Source organism: Eleutherodactylus coqui, chromosome 2 (assembly GCF_035609145.1).
Source record: "Eleutherodactylus coqui strain aEleCoq1 chromosome 2, aEleCoq1.hap1, whole genome shotgun sequence".
NCBI classification, from domain to species: Eukaryota; Metazoa; Chordata; class Amphibia; order Anura; family Eleutherodactylidae; genus Eleutherodactylus; species Eleutherodactylus coqui.
The window spans coordinates 289,395,809-289,415,142 of NC_089838.1; the positions used below are offsets into that span (position 1 = coordinate 289,395,809).

General features: G+C 48.2%; 1 protein-coding gene across 3 annotated transcripts in view; it reads right to left on the minus strand.

Annotated features, from left to right (window-relative positions):
* Nucleotides 1-19,334, minus strand: part of LOC136612686 (cAMP-dependent protein kinase catalytic subunit alpha) — a 51,356-nt gene that overhangs the window by 13,931 nt on the left and 18,091 nt on the right. For 2 of the 3 annotated variants that reach the window (XM_066593208.1, XM_066593209.1), the window contains exons 3-4: nucleotides 4,542-4,603; nucleotides 3,446-3,574 (exon numbers count right to left, since the gene is read on the minus strand). In XM_066593208.1, coding sequence (XP_066449305.1) covers nucleotides 3,446-3,574; nucleotides 4,542-4,603 — 191 coding nt within the window. Of the gene's footprint in view, nucleotides 1-3,445; nucleotides 3,575-4,541; nucleotides 4,604-12,070; nucleotides 12,676-19,334 lie in introns of those variants that run through there. The other variant, XM_066593205.1, reaches the window with a different exon arrangement.

The following is a 19,334-nucleotide window of genomic DNA, read 5'->3' on the forward strand; positions in this document are numbered from 1 at the left end:
TTACAGGGGAACACATCCCCCTGTAGTGACAGTAGTCACTGGCCGAGCTGATCAGGGACAGTTAGGACCCTCCAGTTCTGCTGTGACAGAGGCACCAGTGGTCACGTGACCACCGGATTGCATAGTGGAAGTTACACTACAGCTACTCTTTAGTACACAGCGCTCATTGACTATCTGCTGAGAACCAGACCCGATCCTGCTTGATTGCAGGAGCAGAGGCTTTAATCCCGCACCGTACTTCTGCCATCGGCCAGGATTAAAGCCCAGGACCAAGTGCTGTAAATTTACTGCACTTAGTCTTTAAGGGCTTTAGAGACAAACAGATTTTGGCCCTCCAATTCTTTAAAATTGACCCCTTTCACACTGCCCATACAGTAGGGGCCCAAGAGCATTGGCAGAGACAAGAAGGAGGCAACTACTATCAACGGATACAGCAGAACGTATAAGGTTGCCCAGAGTACCACTCTGCCTCCAGCGGCTTGTATTCTTCCTATAGTGCATGGTGTTGCATCTCTTCCCCAGGTAAGCGACACATACATAGCCGGCCGGCCACATGGCATAGAAGAAAACGCAATTCATCTGACCAGGCCACCCGCTGCCATCGCTCAATGGTCCAGTTCTGATACTTCCGTGCCTACTGCTGGCTCTTTAAAACAGGCGTCAGCATGGGCATTCTGACTGGTCCGTGCCTACTGCGAGCGGCCATACTAACTGGTATATGTATACAAATTACAAGGGCGGGTACAGATGGACAAATTACTATAAGGAGGAGCGCTGCTCAGATGCAAAATACTGATGAGCAACCACTCACATACCTACCATATATTAGGGGAGCTGCTTAGTATTCTACCTGCACATAGATAAGGCATACAAAGGGTGCCAGTCCCACCGATAGGTGTAGTCTTACAGCCCATTAATGACTCCTCCATCTAGTGGTTAGTACTTGCCTGAAGTGATCGAACTTCCACAAGACCTGCCTTCCAGAGATACTTTTGACCCGGTCATCACTATTTGGCCCTTGTCAGTCACTCAGATCCTTTCAGCACATCAACTTCAAGAAGCAACTGCTCACTTGTAGTTTGATATATCGACCCCTGACGGGTGCCATTGTCCTAAGACAACGCATGTTATTCACGTGACGGCTGATTGGAGTCTATCGTACAATTATTTGGTCCCATTATGCCAACCATCGAAGGGCTTCCATATACATTGGCCTGCTTCTGTTTGGCATCTCCAATCCCAGCATGCCCTGGCAGGGTGGCACTTGTTACAGCAGTAATCTTGGCTCACCTTGTCTGCACAGCAGTGCCCATAGCTGTATTAAATGAATGAAGAATCCCGCCAACAACCTAATCAAGCGTGTTGGAGAATAAACATCCCTGATCCTAAAGAGACAGGTATACCAATACGCCATGTATCCCGACACAGCCTCAATGATATCTGCCTTGGCAAGATGTAGCCTTGTACCATATAGACTTATGGGAGCGCGTGTGTACAGTCAGATTTTCAGGTTGCTGGTGAAGTTCGTGCAGGAATGGGAAAGCAGGCAAGCATTAAAAAAAACATATTTCCTGACTCGCCGTCACCTCCCGAAACAGCACCATAACTTAGCTTGTAGTGCTGCTTCGAGGGGACAGGTTCCCTTTAAGAGGTTCTAATACAAGGTTGCACCATTTTCATTAAAGAGTACCCGCACTTTCACTTCGTCCGCAGTTTTTGGCTCCAACCGGACACTGAAGACCGCCCAATGTAGTGTGGCAGCTGGCGAAAGGAGTCGAAAAAGGCCGATCGAGCAGGAGCGCTTCTCCAAAGGGAAAGTGCAGGTACTCATTAAGGGTGGCGAACAGAAGTACTACAGAGTCCCCAATAGCCTCCATAAACCCGTTGCAGGGGTCTGACATGGGCTCCAAGTGCCTGTCCTGATTGCATTACTATCAGTAATGAGAATTTCTTTCACAGAAAAATGGCGCCACCTACTGGACAGTTATATTCTGATCAATTCCGGAGCGGACAAACTCCCGTCAGCAGTTATGTAACATACTGGTTTAGTCCTGTTCTGCATGTGAAGAGGTTCTCTGCTCATAAACAACTGTTCTAGGAAAGGTGACAGGATAATGATGGCAGAGCAGTGCTATAGCCCATGGGGTAAAGACGTGGGGCATTCATGCCCATTTTCTATAATTTAGTGTCGATGACAACTACCATACATGCAAAAGACATCCCAACGTCCAGAAGGGACCCGCCGTGACAAGGACCACGAGAAAAGGAGATGGTGGTTGGCATGTGTAACCTCTGAGGCCAATCGCTGGTTGCAGCGGTCGCATGCACTATGCGCAAGCATCACAGCCCACGCCGGTGACACGACGGCTGCAGAACCAGCTGGGGATTTACCAAGTAACGGTCATTTCTATTTTATACCATTTTTTGCTTTTAGGGCTTGTTCACATCGGCATGGGAGGTTTAGAGCCCCCGCTGTTACAATGCAGTACTAAATAGAGCTACGGGCACATTACACAGCCAATAGGGATTTGAGCCCTAGCCAGTCTTGTAAAATGCCGGCTTGAAAGTGAACAAACCCCCCATTATGTTCAAAGGGGTCTGTTCAGTTCCGTCGCAGCACCAGGGGATTCCATTCTCCTACCCCCATTACCGAGCAGGAAAAGGATCCACAGTGCAGATGTGAACAAAGCCTTGGGCCAGCTGCATACAAACAGATTTTTGCTGCGGAATCCACGGTCGGCGTCCGCACTGAGGATCTGCAGCAAATACCGTTCCAAGCATGCTATGTAAACTTGCTTTTTCCTTCACAGTTGTGGAAACAAATTGCAATTTCCTTGAGTGGAGGAAAAAATAAAAATAAATAAAAAAAAAAAATTAAAAGTCGCAGTTATTTCTATTTTCGAGCGCACTCCTTGTGGACGGTTTCCATTAAAAGTCAAGGGAAGCAGTCTGACCCACAGCCCATGCCCAATTGACACTCCAGACTGACCTGGTTACTGCAAGCCTTTGCCTAGCGACAACGTGGAAAAACATTAAAAAAAAAAAAATTTAAAAAAAATCTGTAATGCGAATGACTGATGGCGAGTGTCCGCAATCATCTACAGTACAGAAGAAACAGGTACGTGGGGTCGCCAGCTGGGGTCAGAATGCGGAATCTGGCTCTGCCGTGTGCAGCATTCATAAGATCCACGACAGCCCCTTTAAGTCCGGTAGAGCTCAAATTAGATATTTCATGTGCAGAGAGAAAAGTCTATCTGACAACCCAATCCTCCCCGGAGAAAGGAGCCGGCGTCATCAAGTTCTCTCTCTGTACAGCCAAAATCTGAAAATGGCTAAAAGGCCACAAAGTGGCAATTCCATCTAACCTGCAGGATCGTCGGCCTATACGGAGGTGGGAGCAGAGCCATCATGCCCGTTACAGCACGATACAGAGACATGCACTAACCTTCTGCTTATCCAGGATCTTCATGGCATAGTGATGGCCGTTCTCCTTATGTCTGACGAGCATCACACGGCCAAACGAGCCGGTGCCCAGAGTCTTTATGCGCTCAAACTGGTCCAGGTGAGCAGTGTTCTGTGGAGCAAGCGAGCAGAGGTGAGGACGCTGCAGGACAGAGCTCTACTACACCAACCTCACGAGCGGAAGCAGATTTCAATAGCAACCACATGCTACAGTCATGCTGTATGGTATGTACTACACTCATCAACGCTGTACCCATGAACATTTATGGCCCATCACCAGTAATCGACACCACGTTTCAACCGGTTCAATGCCGCCACATTATCCGTCCCGCTTCCTGGCAATACCAGGTTACCAGTTCTGTTCCAGGCCAACGCCACTTTATCCACACGGCATCCTACCTGCTTTAGGTTACCCATAATATACCCTGCCAACTCCACCTCATTACCCATTTTGCACTTCGCAAGCACCACTATGCTACCCACATTGTGCCCAGCGTAAGCCACTATGTTAAGCACCCCAAACCCTACCTGTACCACCCCATTACCCATCCCATTCGCTGCACCACCCCATTCCTCCTCCCATTCCCAGCCAGCACCACTCGATCCACACTGTACCCTGGCTGCGCTAAGTGATCTACATTGCACCCTGCCAGTGCTACCAAGCTATCCATGCTAAAGTCAGCGTCACTAAATCATCCCATGCCTACCCTGCAAGGGCTATTACATGCCCACACTGTATTCTTCAAGCATTGCCAAACTATCCTTGCATAGAGTGCCAAGTAGGCATGAGGGACTTATATGCCATGCAATGCTGTGGCATGCAAATAGTACTCTGTGGCACAACATATTGAAAACTACCTTCCAATAAGGTGGCATCCCTGAGGCATTGTATAATTTCCAATACGATCCTGCCAAGTCCCCTAATGTTACCCACACTGCCCCTGACCCGCTGTAGGTTACCTAGCCTGCCAGTAGCAAGATACTCATGCTGTACCGAGTTGCCAGCTGTCCCACACCACACTATAAGGTGCCAGTAGAACCAGGTTCTCTGTGCTTGCAGTGCCAACGGCTGCCCGTACCTGAGCTGGGTTTTCCCATTTCTTCAGGAAGTCTTCTTTCGCTTTGGCCAGGAATTCTTTCACTGTAGAAAGACGAGAGATTTAGAAGAAGAAAAAAAAGTCCGGGCATGGAGGGCACAATCACACACACAGGGCACCCGACACTCACAGGGTTAACGTCCTACCTGTCAGACACATTATCTGCCGATGTTTAACCCTACAGGTGACGAATGCCTGCCGTATACCCCAAGTACTACTAGTCCTACAGTCTCCTGGCTGCACAGTCGCAGGCGGTATAACTCGTAGAATGACCCGGTAGACCCGCTCTGTGCGCCCGCTCCTCTGCCAGCAGTTTTCCTGGACTACTCTGTTTACTCTCAGAGGCTGGACAGTGTTATAGGAACTTTGGCCCCAGCGAAGAAAAATATCAACCCATCCGAGCCCACTCACTTCTATTCCTGAAAGCTAAAACTGTAAGGCCGGTTTCACATCTGCGCAAGCAGCGCCTTTTCTTCCGTCCAAAAGCCAGGCAGCTGGACAGACAGCGGACGGACCCCATTATAGTCAATGGGGTCGGTCTGGTCCCTGAACGGAGCAGGAAAGTGGAACCCCTGGCAGATGTGAAACCCCCTTAACTGTCATTTCTTTTTAACGTATAGAATAAGCAATTGTAACCATTTTTGCAGTATGTTAAGTTAAATTAGACTATTAGCTATGCGGCTAGGAGAAGTTGTTGCTTGTAAAATCAGAGGAGCTGCAGCAGCTGTGCCAGCACGGTTCTCTCTATAGCAGGCACAGCTCTTCTGCATAACACTCTAATAAGAAAGGTTTTAGATTTTATGAAGTTCTAACCCCACTTTGGCCTCCCGTACTCAGTTTCCCTGTGCTGGTGTTATTCTTCGGGTCTTGGTGCCTGTGGCCCCGACGCTGCAAAGGTAAGGCTGTTCTGTGTTGCAGACGGCTTCTCCCCTTCACAGCGCCCGCTGGTCCCGATGTGCTGTCTGTGTCTCCGTGCATCGGGTTTACAGTAGGTCATCACCTGATGCACTGACACACAGTCAGTGCCGCAGGTTCGTCGGGGGGGCGAGTGCTGTGAAGGGGAGAAGCAGTCTGCAACACAGAACAGCCTTTCCTTCACAGCGCCGAGACCAGAGGAATAACACCTGCACTGGGAGACGGAGTTGTGGGGCACAGGGGGATAAAGTAAGGTTAAAAATGAATAAAACAAACAACAGTTACAGGTAACAGTGCAGGCACAGCTGCAGCGCCCTCGCCTGCTATACTGATTTCCCTAGCAACCTCCTCACCTAGCTGCATAGCAGAGGGAGGTTTTGAAGGTAAAACTGTACTGAATAGGATAATAAAACATGTATTGCAAAAATGCTAAGAATAATCTATTCTGCAAGTTAAAAAAAATAAAATTTAATGACCGATACATTTTAAAGTGAATGATAAATATAAAATAACCGTTAACAGTCATACTTAAAGGGGTCGTACAGAACTTTTACTATCGATAGCCTATCCTCAGGAAAGGTCATCAATAGTTGATCAGTGGGGTCCGCTGCTTGGGATCCCTGTCAGTCAGCTGATCGCCAGGCCCGCAGTCAGTGGGAGCCGTGCCTACAGTACCGAGCCGCTGCAACGTTGACAGTGGGTCCAGCGATTAACCCCTTATTGACCTATCCTGACGATCTGTTATAAAGAGCAAAGTCCTGGACAACTCCTTTAAAGTTAATTAGGGTAAAACTCCTGTAGAAGAAGAAAAAAAAAAAAAGGGGGCAGTGTGACGTCACAGGTTTGACCACAAATATAAAACCACATGGCTTACGGACTGACAGAAATTGCAAGCCTGGCGGCCCAAATCCGTCCCGCCCCTGTTAACAAATAAGGGTCACATCATAGAGGATAGTGTAAGTTAAGCCAGAATCCCACAAGCGTATTTCTGCTCGCAATACGGAGAGAATACAACCCATTGATTTTAATGCGTCCGTTCACATGCACATATTTTGCGTGTGCGATGCGGTCACACAAAAATAAAAATACGTGGCATGCTCGAACACATTGAACTCATTAAACTACATTGGTCATGTCAATGGATGAGAGCAGCAGCGCATGTTCTGTACGCCAAATGCGCATGATTTGCACGTGGAAAGCGTCCAGCAAAGAACGCATTTGCGCGTGCAAATATGCAACGCCCATTCAGCAAGAGCGCAGAGCGTATGTGCGTGTAGATACACATACGCTCGTGTGAATCCAGCCTCACTCCATGTATATGAAGCCATTAGCTCAGTAGGTCTGGCTGGTTTCTGATGAGTGCACTGGAAATACGGATCTGTATTATGGTTGTGGTACGGGTGATAATCTTATGTCAGCAGTGGTTGATCTGTATTTGCATGTTCTACTAGGCAAATACTGATCCATATTTGCCCAAGTGAAAAAAAAACCCACTATAGAGTCAAAAACAGAAAAAAAAAATAAAAATTTTATATATAGAATATATTTAAAAAAAACCAACCAAAAAAAAAACAGCTGTGCAAAATACGGCGCTGCGGGTATACAGATCTACATTAGTTCCATATTACAGTTCGCAAAACAAGGGCCATATATGGAGCTAAAATACGCTCATCAGAAAGTGGCCATATGGCGGTTTTCATTCCAAAGCGAACACAGCATTGAATGAAGATGGGACCCCCACCAATCACAGAGGGACATCATACCCTAGCTATACAAGATGGAGTGTGAAAGGAGTCTCAGCGGTACTCACATTGGCAGGGTTACATTCATGATGTGTTGGGAGGATACCTGATGGCACTTGGTGCCTCAGCCACCATCGTGAGCCACAACCACCACCCCCTATACGGCACGGTATATGCTCTACTCGGCATGTAACAGCCATCCGCTTCTCTATTCTGTGCCGTAAAAAAAATAGGAAGAAAATCGCTACCCCTGACAAATACCCAGATGGCACTGGGACGCTGGCCTCCTCTAGGGATCCCTTTACTATATGTGGTGGCAGCTTTCCTGGTGAATACGGTAATAATACACTGCAGTATGTGAATAGCCCCTAACAACGTACCATTGCACAGAGCGATCATTGCCTGATTTATTGCCGACGATGGTCGTCCTGTGTACACGCGGCACCGGGCGACAAAACAGAGTCACACGGAGTCCCTTGGTTTTTAGTAGAACTACAAATCAAGCGACAGTCGGCTGTGTATAATGAATAATGTCGGCTGTGTAAACAGGCAGTTGTTAATCCATGAATGACTGGCCATTTACTGTGAATGGAAGCGTTTGACACGGCGAGGCCTACGGTTCTGCCTCAATGCAGTTTTTGGCATATCCAAAACAATGAGACAGAAATGGGGGATGTGGCGTAAATCACTATGTGAGAAGAGCCCAAGCCTTCTGCACTGACACCTACAGTCCGCAGTCAGTACTGCAGGGTTTTATCCTGAACCTGTAGGATTTCTCATGCCATCTCCTGATGCGACTTGCTGCCCACGGGTTTGGAGTAGGTCAGCATGGCGGTGGAGATCCACCCTATGGCCACTTTATACCACTACATGTCACTGTAATGGTCACCCAGACAAAGGTCAGCTGGCAACACCTGCACAACCCACCATGGGAGGGCTGGAAGCCAAGGTGGCCACAGCCTGACCAGAGATGCACCAGAACGTCAAAGCAGCAGCAAACGACACGACTTACGTTCTACCTGCAAGGAGGCGCTGAATAAATTGCTGAAATTAAAAAAAATAAATTAAAAAAACATTTTTTCGAAATGGGACTACCCATCACGAGTATTGTCCAAATCTCCCTGTGATATCCCCGATGCAATCAACATTACCCCTATAGTATGTGTACATAGAGCCCGATGGTGGCGCTTCAGACTGGAGCGTTCATCAATATTTCCAAAATCCCCATTAGGCCTCATGATCTCGGTGCCTTATCCAGACGCCCAATAGATAAAAGGGTCTTCCCACCTTGGCCACGCATGTAAAACAAACGTAGGTACCACCGCTGGGACCCTTATGGAGAATGGTCCCCTATAATATGGATACTTCCTGTACAGACTTCAAGAATGGGAAGAGAAGCTGACATGTACTTCATAATGAAGCAGTGCCCACCACAACCTTACCCCAGTGGTCCGTCACTTACAGGCCAATGTGAAGTCGTTTCCGAGTATACATTTAAGCTACAGTGCCCAGGGGAGATATAGATCTACCTTATTCATGAGGCACAGACATACACACACCCCCCCCCCCACACCGACCATAGTTGACACTTTCTCGTTATCCATCACCAAGCACTAACATGGCAGTGGATGGGGATAGGCTTGCATCTTAAAGTTTGGCACATCTTACCCTAGCACACTGTTTGTCTTAAGAAATCTCCCCCCAGTGTGTATGGGCCAGAGACAGAAAAAAACTGGCTGAGGAAGACCCCAATCAGGGGCTGTAACATGTAGCTGTATTTTAAATAGTCTTTCATAGTAGAATCCATCTTGGACCGTACTGCCCGTCCTGTGCCCGGCGCTGATGTGTTTGCTGGGTCTAGTCATCTCTCCCAACAGTCCAACCAGAGAAAAACCCACGGAAAGGCCATCCACCCTGTTACCAGTAAAGGCGCGCCAGCCCCAAAGGCTCCTGTTTGCCCCCACAAGACCAGCACTGCTCTAGGATAGATTGCCACGGGCTCTTCCACACGGCTGTATTGAGTATATGGGTCCCCGAATATGCAGAGCATCCATGGACCAAAATACTGAACGGGGGCAAAGTGAGCCAAGATATCTTCTGGCCGCCCGCCTCCCCTCACTGATGAACGACTGCCTGTTCATGCTGGCCGATCAGCAGATTTTTACGCTTGCACAAAATGAACAGTGAATGATATAATGAATGAATTATCTAACGTTTAATTGTCGGCCGCGTTTACACTAAGCAATCATTCCATTTCTCATGAGCCAACGATTACCTGAACGCACTGGCGAAACTATAGGGGATGCAGTTGCACCCGGGCCCAGGAGCCTTAGGGGGCCCATAAGGCCTCCCCCCTCCATATAGGGATCCCAGTACTATGAATAAACCATTATAGTTGGGGGCCCTGTTACAGGTTTTGCATTGGGGCCCAGGAGCTTCAAGTTATGCCTTGCATTAAGAGGTTAAGAGAAGTTGGGGGGCCCCAGGATAAACTTTAGCACCCGGGCCCATGAGCCTTTAGTTACGCCCCTGCCTGAACGATAACGGATCTATGTAGAAGGACCCTTATCGGGCACTTACCACTATGCACTTTGGAATACTACACTGGTCTTTGCATCCTCCCTTCTTTCCCTGCATCCTCAGTGGTTTCCCTCAGCCAGTAATAGGTTTGTGTAATGGCATAACCAGTAAACTGATCTGTTTTGATCTATTAAAAGGCGCTTTATCTACCAAGACATTGATGTCCCATCCTCAGGCTAGGTCAGCAATACCAAACCAGTGAGGGTCTATCAATCAACTGATTAAAAGAGACCACAGCGCCGTACATTGCATAGTGGCTGTGCCTGATATTGCAGCTCCGTCCCATTCAATTGAATGGGACAGAGCCGCTCATAGGCCGTGTGACTGATGAACGTTGACGTCACATGCTTGAGAGGCACTCAGATTCTTCAATTAGCTGATCGGTGGAAGTCCTAAGCAGCGGCCTCCACCAATCTGATATTGATGAGCTATCCTGAGAACATATCATCAATATCTTAGTCTTAAGGGTCTTTGACGGCTGTGTATTTCAAACATAGACCCCTCCCAAACGAAAGCTCATTGGTTGCAGAGTTGAAGGCCAGACCAGCGAATGTATCCTCGAAGACCAAAGCCAGGAAGAGACTGTAGTAACAATTGAAGAGCAGCAGGGACGGTCCCATCGAGGACCACTCATACATTTATATATCGTTTTTGGGAACCAAAGAGCATTAAGTGGGAGGGTAAAGTGTTCAAAATAAAAAGGTGGAGACGCACGCTGAAGGAGCGCACACCTCCCTGCAGAGTTCTTGGCTGGTCATTGAAACACAATGACTAATCATCCGGTGTGTAAGCAGGTAATCAAGCGACTATTTTTAGGTGAGCTGAATTAAAACGAGTAGAGACTAGTGAACAAACGCTCCATCATCACCCAGTTGGTGACCGTGTTTACACGGCTCAAATGTGGCTTACAAGTCGCTCTATGGAGGGATTATTCAGAGGATAGTTGCCCCTTGTAAAGCCACCTTTAGTGGTCCTCCAACCCGGCTAATAGTCCGTTATCCACTTGCTCTAATGGTTGTCCTGGTCAGACATGGCCGACGCCAATTCCTGCACACTGTTCTGTAGTAATTCCCACAAGTTTATGACAAGTAAAAGGTAAAAAGTTGAAAAAGCCTGAAGTCCCACAGGACCGCGGCATCACAAGCCTAAGAGCCTTCTTCATAGAAAACTAGGTGAAAACTTTTCGAATTGTTTATGGAAGTTCTGTCAATCAACCAATTGAGGGAAAAAAAAAATCTGATGGGGTCCTGAAAGGGTCTAATTGGCATCAGGAACAAGTCCGCTCCTGGCATATGCAAGAAAAAAAAAATGACCGAACCAGCTCCCTGTACCTGGAGATAAGAACCTTCCATAAATTCCTTCCACAAGGTCCTACAAGGTGACAGCGGGCAGTGCGGCCGCTTAACCCCTGCAATGATCCAGCGTGTGCCACAGGGCACACAGCTCCGACAACCCAGCCCCCCCCTGTCCACGCCAGCAGATGAGCTGGGAGCAGCGAGATGGCAGTGCAGTATTAAGTATTACATAACCCCAGAACCACCCTGCGCAGGCTATAGCCACACCTGGTGGCGGCACAGCAAACCGGTTAAGGCAGATGTGTCCATCCAGGTTAAGGAGGGGGGGTTTGAAGCGGTAGATCCGACGTGTAGCTCTCGGTCCTCGCGGTGCAGGGTGACATTGTTACACGGGACACACACACACATACACACACACACACACACACACACACAAGTGGAGCAATACAGGAAGCTGCAATGAGAGATTAGGCTGCAGAGCGTTGCAGAGCGGCGTGTGACAACAGATTGCAGAGCATTGCACAAGCGGAAAGTTATTTTAACCAAACATTAAGAGGGCGAGATAAGAGCGGCATGCAGAGCATTGCGTGCTGTAGCTGCAGGCATACTAGGACAATATAGGGCTGCTGTACAAAAAAAGTAAGGCAGAGCATTGCATGAGTCAAGCGTACACCGAGCACTCCGCAGACTTGTCGCAAGTGATTAAAACAATGTCATACTGCTAACATGGACACGAGCGGAACATTATAACCTTTCACAAAGCGCACAGCACTCCAGGCAGAGCATTGCACAATATCAACGATTTTCTCTTGCAGAACATTATGCCTTTGCCTTCTGGCATTTATGCAAAATAACCATTCAGAAGGATAAAAGAAAAAGGAGAAAAAAAAAAAGCTCTAAAAAGCTCCAAAAATCAAAAAGCAGCGCACTGCGCGGTCAATCGTAGCTCCCTACCCCGCAGAGCATCGCGCACACTCACTCTCCCGATCCCAGCTCAGTACGTTGCTAGGCAGGCTGGGCGGCGGAGGACTGCTGGGGGCCACCGGTTCCCTCCCAGGAGCTGGACTGCGCGGTCCACGGCTGAAGACCCGCGAGGCAAAACTCTCCAACTTCTGCAAAGCCGACATCCTGGGGCCACAACTCAAGTGAGGACTAGTACAGATGGCCTGACATTCAGACGAGAGGGAAGGAAAGGGAGACTGAAGGAAGAGACACCTTCTCGGGAGAAGAGTTAGTGGTAGAGCAAGAAGACTTGGAAAGAAGTAGGGCGAAGGGTGGTGGACGGTAAGATGGGTCTACAGAGGGGGATGTGGTGGGTAGACATGGTAGGAAGAGTTTAGGGAGAGAAGAAGAGGACCAAGCTGAGGAGGACAGCAAGTAACACACAGCAAGGGGAGGAAGATCATGTCAAGAATTAGGGAGAGGGAGGGAGGGAGGGAAGGAGGGCACTTCAATGGAGACGCTGCAGGGCAAAGTGAGTGATATAGGAGCAAATACACCAAGCATGTGAAAGACAGGAGGAGACAAGACAGAACACGGAGAGACAAAGGCACCGCCGCTCAGAAAGTGTGCTACAAGAGTGCCAGGCAAAGAGAACCCAGAGAGTGCTTGCCCTCTTATCAGCTGGCTGCAGGGCTCTCTTGTTGACAGGGGGTGGAGGGGCAGTCTTGATAAAAACACAAAGGGGAGGAGTGCAGGAAGAGGAGACGACCTGGAATAGAGAGAGGAGGGAAAGACAACGGGAAGAAGAAACCTGCTGAATGAAGACAAAGAGAAGGTGAGAGGTCAGGGTCTGCGCAGAGAGATGGAGGCGGAGGGGGGTTATGGAGACTTTGGTATGAAACAGGAAGCAAGGAAATGGGCATGAAGGCATGGTCCATGAGTGAAGAGAAGCTGGCCACTGAGGCGGCATGGACCATGAGTGAGGAGAAGCTGGCCACTGAGGCGGCATGGACCATGAGTGAGGAGAAGCTGGCCACTGAGGCGGCATGGACCATGAGTGAGGAGAAGCTGGCCATTGAGGCGGCATGGACCATGAGTGAGGAGAAGCTGGCCATTGAGGCGGCATGGACCATGAGTGAGGAGAAGCTGGCCATTGAGGCGGCATGGACCATGAGTGAGGAGAAGCTGGCCATTGAGGCGGCATGGACCATGAGTGAGGAGAAGCTGGCCATTGAGGCGGCATGGACCATGAGTGAGGAGAAGCTGGCCATTGAGGCGGCATGGACCATGAGTGAGGAGAAGCTGGCCATTGAGGCGGCATGGACCATGAGTGAGGAGAAGCTGGCCATTGAGGCGGGATGGACCATGAGTGAGGAGAAGCTGGCCATTGAGGCGGGATGGACCATGAGTGAGGAGAAGCTGGCCATTGAGGCGGGATGGACCATGAGTGAGGAGAAGCTGGTCATTGAGGCGGGATGGACCATGAGTGAGGAGAAGCTGGTCATGGAGGCAGGATGGACCATGAGTGAGGAGAAGCTGGTCATATTGGTGGAATGGACAGCGAGTGAGGAGAAGCTAATCATGCAGGTGGGATGGACCATGAATGAGGACAAGCTGATCATGGAGGTGGGATGGAACACAAGTAAAAGGACAAGCTGGTCATAAAAGGTAGGTTGGACGGTAACGGAGGAAAAGCTGGTCATGAAGGTGGGATGGACCGTGACTGACAAAAAGCTGGTCATGAAGAGTGAATAGTATCTAGTCATAAAGGCGGGAATAACCATCAATAAAGAAAAGCTGTTCATGAAGGCAGGATGGATCGCAAGTAGGCCAAGGCTGGTCATGAAGTTGGCATGGATTGCAAGTGAGAAGAAACCAGTTGTAAAAGGGGGCTGAAGCACAAGTGAGGAGATGCTAGTTCTGAAGGTGGGATGGACAATGAGTGAGCAGAAGCTAATCCTGAAGGTGGAATAGACAATTCTTGGAGAAACATGAGAACTTTCCTAGTATTCAACTTTCCTAGAAAGAGGGTGTACTATACACCATCAGAAGACTGTGCAACCAACCACAAAACTACAATGAGACCCCCCAATCCTCACTAGACACAGTAGGATGTAAATAACAGCAGTCAATTGAGCATTTAAAATTAGTCAAAAAGAGAGGAACTAGCAGGGGACCAACGTGGCTCAGTTAGGTGGGCTGTAATGGAGCCAGATGCAAGCTATTACAGCAAAAGACTGATGTATGTCCGCAAGAGCAGAATAGGAACAGTAGACCGCCGGCACACGAAGATGGCGGGGATGGAGAGAAGAAACAAAAGAGCTAAGAAACCAATCTCCAACTTCTGCAGAACTACAACATCCAGAAACTGCCGACAACCTGTGCGGATCCATAAGCTTGGAGCTGTAGTTCTGCAAAACCTGGAGAATCACAAGCGAGAGATGGCTGCCATGGGGCCAACGAGACCGGCGCACAAATCAGTGACTAAGGGTGCATTGACACGGGCGAGTAGAATATTGGTCCAAGAAATGCGGACCAACATCGTACTGTCAGGCCTGTGTCACACAAACGGATATACGCAGAGTACTGCATGAAATACGAAGTGAACAGAACCCATTGATTGCAGCGAGTTGGTTCACATAAGTATATTTTACGCGCACATTTAGTTCGCGCCAAAATAATTGTGGTATGCTCCAAGTTCCTGAGCATTTGTGCATGATAATAGCACATACTGAGCTAATTAGCTTCACTGCTCATGTCAGTGAATGGAAACATGGTTGTGTTTTTTTTTTTTGCACCCGCAAATGTGCAAAATGTGCGCGCGCAGAAAAATATAGTAAAGCGCACACGCATCGTAACAGCCATTGTGCAAGCATGCAAAGCAAACGCGCTTACGCCCGTGTGACCCCGGCCTTAACATTGCAATTCTGGATGAGAGCATGATGCATATACAGACGGCCGCGATTTGGCCGCAGAAATGTCACTCACCCGCCGCTGGCTCCAGACTGCGCATGCACCGGCTGCCCGGCAAGCCGGCACATCAAACAGCTGGAGCTGGCGGGCGCAGGTGAGTACGTGCTGGTCCCTGCAGGTGCTCGGGTCGGGTCCTGCGGCAAGAATTCTGGCTGCCGGATCTGACCCGCTCGTCTGCAGGCGGCCTAAGGTGGTGGAAATCCGCAGGGGCCTACAATTGTTTCAACGGCATGCGAGTGCAATTAATTTTTTTTTTTAAAGATCCCATAGGAAATAACGGCCGATTCTTTGCAAGGAATCGCCCCAAATATTAGGAAATGCAGCGATTTTTCAATCAATGTGTTATTTTCACACACAAGTTCCGTCAATATTGCAAATTGGTCAAAGCCTGCGGGTGTGAATACACCCCGAGGGTAACGTCAGTAGAGGAGAGTGAACTTGAGTCGGGTCCGCCAGCTGTCTCCCTGCCAGGTGTCTGCCCTTATCTCCACGCACCGCCTGGTACTATATACACAGACATGCATGTCGATGTGACCACACAACACCTACGAGGACGGGCAGAGGAACAACATGGGGTTATAGAGCTTTGTTCTACAGCATCTTAGTGGTCAGTCTTAGAACCTGAGCTTGTGCCGCAAGTGATGCCATCATGCAAGAAGCGTGTAGACCCTGGCACTGCCCACATGGGTGGAGTACTTGTTCCTTGCTGTAAGGTATATAGGAGAGACTCCGCACCCCTCGTACAGTATATAGAACTTGTGTAGAGCGGTGCATCTTCTCCAGGGCATCCAAAACATGGTGCCTAGTCTCCCGCTGGGGTGACCCGAGGTGACCCAGGCCACCAAATCAAGATCCTTGTGAACACCTTCGTCTTTACACATGTGAGCAAGTAGGACTTCAGCTACAGCGATACAAGCCACACAACCATTGCCATTTATCATGAAGGCCATATGGGATGTATGCGGCATACGTACAGAGCATGCACACTTGTAGGGCCACGAAAATGCAGTACAAACAGTCAAAGCTCCCCCGCCATTAACAGGTGCCCCTCTCATCAATAGCATCGAACAGCAACAGGAACTGTTGCCAACTCGGCTCAGAGGACTTAATCAGCCACAGAAGGGGTTGAGGAGAACAGTGGGAGGACGAGTCTCCGCATGTAGAGCCCCTCTCTCTACGTCCTTCGCGGTAGGCAGTGATCAGGGGGCATGTCTAGCAGAAATGCCCAGTGTATAGCATGCTAGGAATCTCTGCTAGATGAAGAGGCAGTGCTGGTTGCAAATGGCGACAAGCCTTAAACTCCTGTCGGCATTTCCAAAAACTTGGATGAAATCTAGAGCCCTGCACTCGATTGTCCCCATCAGGCACACAGCAGCCAATTTTATAACACATTAATTAGCAGTGTTTCTGGGTTGTAGAAGGAAAGCGCAGTCCCCAAGGATAAAGTACTAACTACACTGCAAATGTTGTCCTTGGTCAGCACCCAGGACCGTGGCGTTCCGAGGACAGAGCGCGCCATTTATCATTTGAAGAATTCTATGTTAAGAACTTTCAGATGGCAAACCAAAAAAAAGGTAGCAGATTGCAGGCACATGTAGGAGAGGTCAGGAGCCGGTGTGGGGAGCGGCGCGAGATACACTAAAGCAGATTACTGCGCAAAATGTTCTAAAAAGGTACGTTTACACGGGCTGATAATTGGGCTCCAATGATCCAACAACACTTGTTCGCCTGACAAGTTGGGACGTGAAAAAAAAAAAAAAAGAACAATCAGACGTTCGTTTATAGAAAAAGACACTGAAATGGAAGCGGTGGATGTACAGAGCGAGAGCAGAAATACTTCTCTCCTGAGGTCACCTATAGCCAGGGGTATATGGATACCACAACTAGGGTTGTGGGACATTAAATCACGTACAGGTCGCAGGAGCAAGGGGGGGGGGGGGGGGGGGGGGGGGGGGGAGTCTGATTTGCTGGAGGTTTGCCGATGCATTGACGTTGCACAACTATTTTCGGGTCCAATCTGTTTAGGCGTTGCATCTGCTCCACCCGTTACAGACGCATCCAAAGTGCAGCATGATTTGCGATCCTAAACTCTGGTTTGGATGTTTTATGAAGCCTGCGGTCGCTCTACTACACGTGATATGACACAATGTCACTGTTGGCAGAATTGTGGAACACATTAAGGCTCAATGTCCACGGGCGGATTTGACTTGCGGTACCCACACGAGAGATCCGTGAATCAAGCGGCACATAGGGATGCCTTAGCGTCCTCAGGACAGTAAAAAGCATGCAGATCGCACGCGCGGGAAGAGATCACAACATGCTCCAGTTTCCTGCAGATCCCACGCGGACGGCTTCCATTGAAGTCGATGGAAGCAGTCCGATGCATGGCACACCCCCTGCTGTCACTGTGGAAGTGCCGTGGGAGAGCAGGAGATTTAACCCAATTTTTGGATTCCAGGTTTCCTAGGGGGCTTTCATTTTCTGCCATTATACAATGGTGCCATCTGCTGGCTAGAGCCAGTACTGCAGTATGTGACATGCCGGAGAGGCCCCCAACAACAGAGCAGTCAGTAATATACTGTAAGAATACCCTGCCGGACGTCTTCCAACATCGGAGCTGTACAGCCTTCAATCAGAATGTCTTCAGACGTCAGACAGTGGATTGGAAAGGGTTTAAGACAAAAAGGAAGGCGCTACGCATCCGCTGTGCGGAAGAAAGAAGATTCGGCTGGCACGGATGAGATCCGTGCTGGGTCCAGAGAGGTAAGAAACTGTCTTTTCCTCTCCATGTCCGTGGGAGAGGAACCCGATCGTTCTAGTGTATAGAACCAAAGCTTGCACCAATTCTTTCACATAAGGGAATCATATGCACAGCAATTCCTCAAAAAGTACTGATTATCAGAGTTGATAAAGGGGCTGTCCAGTCGTAAACTACCGATAACCTATCCTTCGGATAGGCCATAAATAGTAGATCGGCAAAGGTCTGCACTCAGGACCACCCTCAGCTATAAGATGGGCCTCTTTATTCATGTACTGAGCTGCTTTCTGCAGGAAGCAGATAGCTCCGCTCACACTGCAGTGGCCAGGCTCTGTATTACAGGAATTGAATAAATGTGAACTTGACCTGCAATTCCAAGTCTGCCCACTGCAGGGGGAATGGAGCAGCATGCTTCCTGCAGAAATCAGCTCAGTGCACTAACACAAAGGCCCAACTTACAGCTGATCCCAGGCGGAAGACTCTCACCGATCTACTATTGCTGGCCATCAATATAGTTTACAACTGGACAACCCCTTAAAGGAATTACTGTTTATGCGATTCTCTTCTGTAAAAGAAAATATTAATATTTAGTAATCATTTTTAGCGTGTTTAGAAAAAATGTACAAGAAAAAAAAACTGAGATGTTACTTTTAGGCCAGATCACCCAGCCCTACTAATTTCGTGACAAGATCCCTTAAAGGAAATCTATCATGTTATTTTTGTATATATATATATATAGCCCTCACTGACTCACTCACTGAGTGACTCGCCAAAAGTTTTCCAACTTCCTGATGTCGTAGAAACATGAAATTTGGCGCAAGCATAGATTATCTCCAAAATAGGAAAAGAAATTGGGTCCCAACTCGATTATTCAATTCTAGTGCAAAAGAATTGGCGTTGAAATTTAACGTGCATAATCTAAATCTGTCACTTCCCAATGTCATAGAAACGGGAAATTTGGCACGAGCATTGAATATGTCATAAGTAGGAAAAGCTAATGGGTCCCAACTCGATCATTCAATTCTATGCGCAAAAGACAGCGTCAAAATTTTACGTGCGGAATGTAATTTCTTCACTTTCTGGTGTCATAGAAACATGAAATTTGGCACGAGCATTGATTATGTCATAAATAGGAAAAGCTAATGGGTCCCAACTCCATTATTCAATTCTATGCGCAAAAGAATTAGCGTCCAAATTTTACGTACATAATCCAAATCTCTCACTTCCCAATGTCATAGAAACATGAAATTTGGCACAAGCATTGATTATGTCATAAATATGAAAAGCTAATGGGTCCCAACTCGATTATTCAATTCTAAGCGCAAAAGAATTAGTGTCCAAATTTTATGCACGTAATCTAATTCTCTCACTTCCTGATGTCATTTTATATGAAGGAAACGTCGCATGGTTACCTCCTCATGGTGTTTCCTGGGTAACGCAGAGAACTATGCAAAATGGTGAACATATGTTTTTCCTCAGTATCTCTAAAGTAACCACGACTTCATAAGATTTTCCGTGTGAACACCAGATAAACACCAGTGCCAAATTACTCGGGCGAAGCCGGGTATAT